Source organism: Melopsittacus undulatus, chromosome 4 (assembly GCF_012275295.1).
Source record: "Melopsittacus undulatus isolate bMelUnd1 chromosome 4, bMelUnd1.mat.Z, whole genome shotgun sequence".
Taxonomy (NCBI): domain Eukaryota; kingdom Metazoa; phylum Chordata; class Aves; order Psittaciformes; family Psittaculidae; genus Melopsittacus; species Melopsittacus undulatus.
The window spans coordinates 11,991,221-11,999,582 of NC_047530.1; the positions used below are offsets into that span (position 1 = coordinate 11,991,221).

General features: G+C 55.2%; 1 protein-coding gene across 1 annotated transcript in view; it reads right to left on the minus strand.

Annotated features, from left to right (window-relative positions):
- Window positions 1–7,382, minus strand: part of MDGA2 (MAM domain containing glycosylphosphatidylinositol anchor 2) — a 361,344-nt gene extending 353,962 nt beyond the window's left edge. The window contains exons 1-2 of the mRNA XM_034062525.1: window positions 7,273–7,382; window positions 6,972–7,234 (exon numbers count right to left, since the gene is read on the minus strand). Of these exons, the coding sequence (XP_033918416.1) occupies window positions 6,972–7,234; window positions 7,273–7,382 (373 nt within the window). The remainder of the gene's footprint in view (window positions 1–6,971; window positions 7,235–7,272) is intronic.
- Window positions 7,383–8,362: the final 980 nt, after the last annotated feature.

Here is an 8,362-nt window from a genome sequence, read left to right on the forward strand (position 1 = left end):
GTAAGTTGTCCAGTGGGTGTTGCACACACAGAAGAATGGAAGGGACCTTCCAGTCCATTGATTCCATCTCCTCTTCACTTCCCACACTGAAAGTTACCAACTGACACATTTCATACAGTGCACTCCAAAGGGTACATAGTGTTTTAATCATGTAATGGTATTAATAACATAATTAAAGTCCAGGCTATTTGTTAAGTAACATATATTACTCCAATCACTGTTTTAATATATTTAAAACAAATTAACTGCTTCCTAGAGTTTGAGGCCAGGAGAGACAGTGGGACTCTTCTGGGTTGATTTCCCACATATTCATGAGCCAGACAATTCTCTCATCAATCCCTACCTGTACTGAGCTTTCCAATTTAAGGAGCAACATCTGATTGTATATCAAAGACATCTGACATCAGGGAGTCCAGCACATTTCTTGGTGTGCTGCTCCCACAGCTAATTACCCCAGCTGGTAAAAAAATGTTGTCTTTATTTCTACTGTGAGCTTTGATAACTTCAAATGATTGCTGATGGCTCCTCTAACACCTTAGGCAGCTGCTTGGAGCTAGCTCTTCACCACTGCCTGCATCTTCCTTCACAAGATAATTATAACATACACTTATCTCCTTCTTTAACTATTTCAGTCAGTCTGAACCACCTTAATTTATTAAACTCCTCTAGTCCGTCCTCATAAGACCCATTTTCCAAATCACAAACCTCCCTGGTACTCAAATATCCTGACAACAAGGAACCAGGGAAAACAGACATCAAAATCAAGCTAAATCCTGCTGAGAACAATATGAGCCTGTAAGATCTTAAAGGCAACTGCCTGGTCCTTCAACCTTTTATGCATGCAAGAATCATTCATGGAAGAAACCATCTCCCAGACTGGACCACCAGTATGCTCCTGGGTAGCCACCAGCTCTTAAAAGAAACTCCTCCTTCCAGAACAGCCAGGCTTCAAAATCTGTCTGAGAACAGCAAACCAACTTCCCTCCATTTTCAGTTATATTTAGCAAGGCCATTATTTATGGAGATGGCAGGAAATAATTCAGTTGGATCTAGACACAAGTCAAAATTGGAAAGAGGATCTATAAAAAGAAAACCAAAGGACTGAACAAGGAGCCAGTCATGGGGACTCAGAGTACGAGTATGAGGGAGGGCTCTCCAGTAGCAATGGAGCAGCAGCACTGCAGACCCCAAACACATACACTGGGTCAGACCTAGATCACAGGGACCGATGGAGCTGGCTTCCCTCAGACAGCCAATCTCAAAAACCCCATTCTCCAAAAGAACAGTATTTTCCAGGTTTAAGGAACAATCAATGGCCGAGTCCACCCTAGTCAGGGAAGTGACGGTGTCAGGGAGAGGCAGGGAGCATCCTCCCCATTGTATCTGCTTCCTGCGTGACCTGTGGCTGGATTCCTCCCATCCAGAAGGGTTTTTTCTGATGAAGGAATAGGATAGACTGCAGAAGATCCAGTGCCCTACAAGAGTGTATCTATATATGCACATACAGGCTGGCTCTGCAATGCCTGCAGGGAGCAGATCATTCCCTTCATCGAAAGAGGTCCCAGAAAATATCTGAGGAGGGTGGGAGACAGATCAGAGCTTTAATCATTCATCTGTTTCCTTCCACCCCAGCACTTCATCTAACTGATGCTAGTTAAATTGGATTTTGCTCTTCTGAGCCAGGAGAGCTTTTATTTTATTTAAAGACTGTTCCCTTCCCACCAGATTTCCTCCAAATCTCCCTCACACAGAGTCAAGGGCAACATTTTGACCAGAGATGCAAAAAGCATCAGCTGCTCCTGGGAGGATGAGATGTGCTGTGATGCCATCCAGCACAGCAGAAGCAACTTGCTGTATGCCAGGATTGCATTAACCTGTCACACACATCCCAGGACACATGAAACCTGATGGAAGTTTCTGCACTCATTCAGCGGAGCTGGATTCAGGTTTAAACCCCATTGCTGATCTTCTCCACACATTTACTATTGAGCATCATTACAACTTAACTCTATATATTTGCACCATTAAACCCCTAATTATTCACCCCCAGAGCAAAACCAGCCCCCCACATGCACAGAGTAGAACACCCGGACATCAGATTCCCTTGCTCCCGCAATGCTGGCTGCTGCATGGCCCCTTACCTATGGCACAACCAAGAACCACAAACAGAGTCAATCCCAATCGCGTGGCTGTCTGTAAGAGTCACAATGGCTCCTTCCCTGATTCTGCACGTTCCCAGGTTCAGCTGCTGAAGCTGAAGTTCATCTCAGACCACTGCTGAAAACCCAGTGTAAACATCTGCAGCATGAGAGAGAGGATGAGATCCCTCTCTGGGGCTCAGTTAAGAGTTAAAGCTCTCAGTGATCAGTTGGCTCCTGCAAAAGCTCCTGGAGCGGGTGGCAGAGAAGCACACAGCTGCTCAAAACCAGCCCCTGTGGTACCGCATAATTCCTCCCCTGTTCCCAGGGCCGCCTCATTTCCCTCACACAATGTCCTGAATTGTGTAGGGTTAAACTGGCCCACACAACGCCTGCATTCACACCCAGCCACACCACGGAAATACACTGGGTCCCCATGCCACCACTGTGACATCTGGAACCGGTGATCCAGAGGCTGCCTTCACCAGCAGAAATGGGCAACCGGCCATTGGAACAGGGAAAATGCTCTTGCTTGGAGTGTTTTTTCATTTTCCTCCCTCCCTTCTCTCATCCTTCCAATCTATGCATTTGACCAGGGCAAATGTTAGGGAAAGACCAGGTCAGCAGCAGCACATAGACACTCCCAGCTCTGAAGTCAGTAGTCATTAATTCCCCCCAGAGGGCTGAGCATTCTGCAAAAGAATCATTGTCATTATAAAGAGGCAGATGAAGGTGAGAGAATATCTTTCCCAAAGCTGTATGACCCTGCTCCACCTCTCCCAGGGTACAAAACACTTCAAAAGATCCTAACCAAGATGCCCTCTGGGGTGGAAGGTGCAGCTCTTCTTTCTGGGTTTCCCATTTCCAAATCTGTTTCTTCGTAAAACATACCATGCAATAACAATTAAGATTATTGGGTAACATTTTATGCTTGGCACAAGGAACAAGGACAATCTCACTGATATTTAATAAAGTAAATACCTATGATTCCACATTATTTTGCACCAGCAGTGGAAAGCCTGGTTGCTCCCTTTGTCTCTTCTCCCAACACTTTGCATGCTGAGTCCCACATCCCAATTTGGTGCAGAGCCCTGGGGAGATGCTGACATGTCTGAGCAGGGTGGATACTCATTTGTGATCACTTGCTTTCAGGAGGCATTTATGTCCCCACATTTTCCACATCTGCAAGTAAGACGTTCAGCGCCTTCCGTTACAGGAGCTGGTATAAAACACGTTGTGGGGGTGCACAGCACGATGACTACTGCACGCACACACTCTTCCCTAAGACATACCCAGTGTGTACATTCATAAAAGCCGCCCTGCTTATTTCCAGCTGAAGCCATGGCAAAATAAGTAAAAGCTCTGTGAAGATCACGTAAAACATGCCCCCGTGGCCATGGGGAAACCATACTGCAGAGGGGGCTGCTCTGGGTGCTGCAGAGCTTCCCTTCCCACCGTGTGTGGCACCCCTGTGGGTGCAGCAGCCCCTTGCCCAACGGGAACCACGGCTGCTCCCAGCTCCTGTGGCAACTTGCATGCTTGGAAAACGGCTTCCCAGAGTCAGAAAGTGTCAGCTCCAACACTGGAGCAATTCCTCCCCATCATCCTCCCACCACCAGCCATCACTTGGCACTGCTGGCAGGGTCCGTCCTGCTCCCCAGGCACCCCTCCAGCCCACAGCTCGGAGGTGCTGGCATCACTCACGCTCTCTGGGCTCATTTCCAGACACTCGCTACATTGCTCCTACACTGTTCCTCACACAGCAGGGCACAAGGTGGGACCCAAGGGACACTCTGCATTTCAGCGCCTGAACCCCAAGATCCCAGCGAGCCCCCCCACTGGGGCAGTTCAGCACCAGGGAAAGAGACACAGGAATCTACTAACGAAAATCCCACGTTTTGATGAGCTGCTGCTTATGTGCTTAAAAACGCTCCATGCCCGTGTCAGCCTTCTCATTTAGCTATTTCTTCCCTTGTAATTTGAAGTTGGGTGAAAGGATGACCATCATGTTCTAAATACCTACATTTTCTGCTTTATTAACAGTGCAAGTCATGCATAATTCTAAGGGGAAGAAAAGTGCATAGAGTACTTGAGTTTTTCTAGATTATTTCACCAAGAAAACAAGCTGGGCAAACCAGAGCTGAGGAATTGCATGTCTCGCTGGGCATTTTAGGAGCTCTGCTCTCCTCCATCCCCTGAAGAAGCAGTGTGAGACACAGAGCAGGGGACCGCAGGCACTTGGCAGACCTGTGCCTGCCCAGCTCCATCCATGCCCTGCTCTTCAACCCTGGGAAACTGTTCCCAGTGTCAGTGCCTCAGTTGCCTCTGAAGTTCAGCTGTACGATCAACCGACGCTTTAATCACAGGTCTAACTATTCAGGAGCAACAGAGGAAAGTTAACAGTGAGATGTACAGCCAGACATCATGGGTCATTAATTTGCTTTTTTTTTTTTATGAACTAGGGATTAGCAAATCTGGACCATTTATTTTTCATTTAAAGGCACCAAACCAGCTCTCAAGTGCTGTTCCAGGCTGGTGGGCATGCTGCCATGCCAGGGGCTGTGCCGGCACAGGGCAGAACTCATCAGTCCTGTCTACACCTCCTGCAGTGTCAGAGACGAGCATCCAAGGCAAGCAGCAGGCAGGCAATAGGCACACAGTGCCAGAGAGCAGCCAGGTGGAGCTTTGGCAGTGCCCATCCCGGGTGAGACCCCATTCCAGTGACTCCTGAGGATGAGACACAATCTCAAACGGAAGAAGTGGGGAGAAGTTGAAGTGTCAGACTGCACCTCAGTGATAAGGCTGAGAGAGCTGAGATACTGGAAGCTCTCAGGGCAGGACTGGAGAGGGCGGCAGGGCTCAAGCAGGGCAGCCACACACCGCAGCATGCTCCTTCTTCACACAGTAGAGCAGCACACAGGGGAGGCTGCTGGGGCTCTGCCTAATCGCAGAAGGAGCACCTGCATTTCAGGGCACTGGCACAAAGGCAGGGAACAAGTGGGTTAACTCAGCAAGACATCTTCCTAACTGCACCATGCTTGGAAGCAGAGCAGTAAGGATCCTGAAATCCTCAAACAGGGACAAAAAAAAAGTTGTTCAAACCCCATAAACCTATTTTTCTAAAGCAACAAGAACCAAGCAGGCTCCATCTCCCAGGCTTGGGCTCACTTTTCAAATATAACTCAGGGCACTGCCTTCAAAACTGCCTTTCTCAAGATGGCCCTCAAGCATAGAGCAGGCTCTTCAAGGCACTCCGGGCTGCCAGGAGGCAGACCCTGGGCTCGTCTCTTTTTTGGCAGAGCACACTCGGCATTCTCAAACCAACCTTCGGGAGTCAATGAACAAACACAAATTCACGTGAAACAGGTTTCAAATATAGTGCAGCCACATATGACTGACTTCACACAGCTTCCCCCACACATCAGCCCTTCACCCACTGTCCTTCACCTAAATCAGGCATTACATTTTACAGGATGAAAACGCATCGTTGCCAAACAGAAGTCTTACTACAAATCTGCATGTGACATCTCTTGTGCATCGACAGTGGTGCTCAGTCTAGGGCAAGATCTCCCTTTACTGTAGGCCCCCACAGAACGCTCTGCCTAAACAAGCTCTCTCCTATTCATGACCGCAGTTGCTATTCCAACACATCCAACAAAATGTGCCTGTGTATCGGGGAAGGCAGGGAGCCCCGGTGCCGCCGGTGCTGCGATCTGCACAGCAGTGATCTAGCCGCTGCGAGCAGAACGGCTCAGATTATTTTCAGTTACATTGAAATTTTGCAAAATTAAAAAGAAATAAAATAAAAAGCAAAAGCAGGGAGTGCTGGGGCTCACTTTCTGGTGGGAAACAAATATTTTAGTTCCGAAACAGACGCATGAGCTGGAAAGAGCAGATGTCAAACAAAGCATTTACTGGCAAATTCTTTAAGTCTCAACATCGAGTGCCAAAGCCAACGCTCCCAGCGACACCGCACCGCCACTTACATAACCCCCCACCGCCGGGACCGGGGCCGGGACCCGGGCATCACCAGTGTATTACTGGGACCGGGGCAGAGCCGGGACTGGGGCATCACCGGGACCGGGGCATCACCGGGACCTGGGCATCGCCGGGGCCAAGGCATAGCCGGGGTATCACCGGGACCGGGGCACCGCCGGGGCAAGCGCACCGGGCGGTGTCCTCCCCGCGCAGCACCGGCGGAGAGCCCCGCTATCCCAGCTGCTCGGCTCTGGGAGCAACAATTCCCGCAGCCGCAGAGCCGGACCCCGCGTAGCCGCCCAGGCCCTGGGTGCTGAAAGCGAGGCTCGGAGTACCGCGGAGCACCCCGCGCCCTGCTCCGCGGCGGCGATTTGCAAGTCACTGCCTAGGGGAGGCCGGGGGAGAGGGTCGCATCCCTGCGCGCCCGCCCGCGGAGACGCCCGCTCCGGCGGAGCCCCAGGAAGTTTGAGGATCGCCCCCAACCCCCGCTCCGCGGTCGCGGGCGGGCGGCAGCGCCGCTGCTAACAAGTGCGGCGGCCCCAACGCGCTCCGCGACCGCGGAGGAGCCCCACCGCAGCAGCGCCCATCGGCTCCGCAGCGGAGGGCGGCCCGTGCCGCACGGGCCACCCGAAGCCCCCCGAGTGTTCTCCCCGAGGCACCGACACCCCCAGGTTTTCTCCGTGAAACGCCAGTGTCTCATGGCAACGGTGCTGCCTCCGCTCTGCCTCTGCCGGCTCCCGCGGCGCTCAGCGGGGCCCCGCCACCCCCGCGGCCGCGGGAGGTACACCCCCCTATATCCCACCGCTCCCGCCCCGGCGACAGTCGCGACAAGGTCACGCCGCGCCCCGGACTCACCATACACCCCTTGCCCGGAGCTGCCCTCCAGCAGAACCGTCAGCAGCCCCAGCAGCCCGATCGCTACATCCATCTTCACGTGAGCATCCACATATCCAGCCCGGCGGGGGGGTTGGAAGGGGGGATGCGGGGAGGGGGCAGCGCAGCGCCCGCCGGAGCCCCGCGCTCCGCTGCGGCCGAGCCGCGCACGCCCGCGCAGGCAGGGCGGCGGGGGCAGGCGGCGGGCACCGCTCCGGTCCTTCCTCCTCCGCCTCCGCCTCCTCCTGCGCAGGGAGCGGCGCGGGGCGAGCCCCCCGCTCACAGCGGCAGCCCCCTCAGGGCGCCGGCCGCCGCCGCCGCCGCCTCCCGGGGCCGCCGAGCGCCGCGCGGGGCCGCCGCAGCCGCTTGCGCCCCGCGGCCATCAGATGCCATCGCAGCGCCGCGGCCCCCGCATGGCGCGTGGGGCCCCCCGCAAGGCGCGGAGGTGGTGTCGGGGTGGGGGTAAAAGGAGGTGCAGAAAGAGCGCGGCCGCGGGGGCGAGTCCTGCTCGTAAGCGCCGGGAGCCGCGCTCAGCGCGCGTGCGGAGCGGCGGCCGGGCCCATGGCGAGGGGCGGTTGGGCGGGAGGGCTTCCCTCCGCCGGGCGGCGGGGCAAAAGGACCGCGGAGGGAGGGTGGCGGTGTGCCGTCACGTTGTGCTCTGCGTGCCGGCAGCTTGAGCCGGGGAGCCGCAGCCCGGCGACGTCAAAGCTGCGTGGCTCGCTGCTACGCGCCTTCCTCCGCCTCCTCCTCCGCCGCCGCCTCCCGTGTCCCTCCGGCTCCACCACCGCCGGCGGGCGCGCAGGGCTGCGGGCGGTGCCAAGGCGGGGCTCCGTGCCGCGCTTCGGGGTGCGCGGCGCGATATGGTGACCCCCCCCTCCGCCTCGGGATGCGCGCTGCGCCCGGTGCCCCAGCGCGGAGCGGACGGTGAGGGGCGCCGATCGCCCGCGCTGGCTGCGCGCTCCGTTCCCGGCTGCGGTGGGGTCCGTGCCGTCCGCGGCTGCCCGCGCACCTCCCGCCGGCCCTGGGCTGCGCTCCTGTGTGGGGCTTTGTACCCCAGCTCCTCGTCTGCCTGATGCTGGAGCTCAGACCTCCTCCCGCTGGTGGCACACACTCGTGGGATGCCGGAGCAGGGGGCAGCAGCGCTGCCTTCCGCAGCCTCCGTGACTGAACACCCCGTGCTTTCTCCTGGTTGCGCACCCAGGGATTCCCATGCCCTGTCAGAAGGAGAGGTGACGCAAAAGGGGACAAGCTGCTCTGTGGCTCTGGCAGGCAGCGATGCAGTGCAGCACGCCCTAACTTGCAACCCACTGCTGCGTTTTCACCTGGTTACCCCCCACTTCTTTGGTGTTTGTCCTCTATCAAGTATCTGAAAT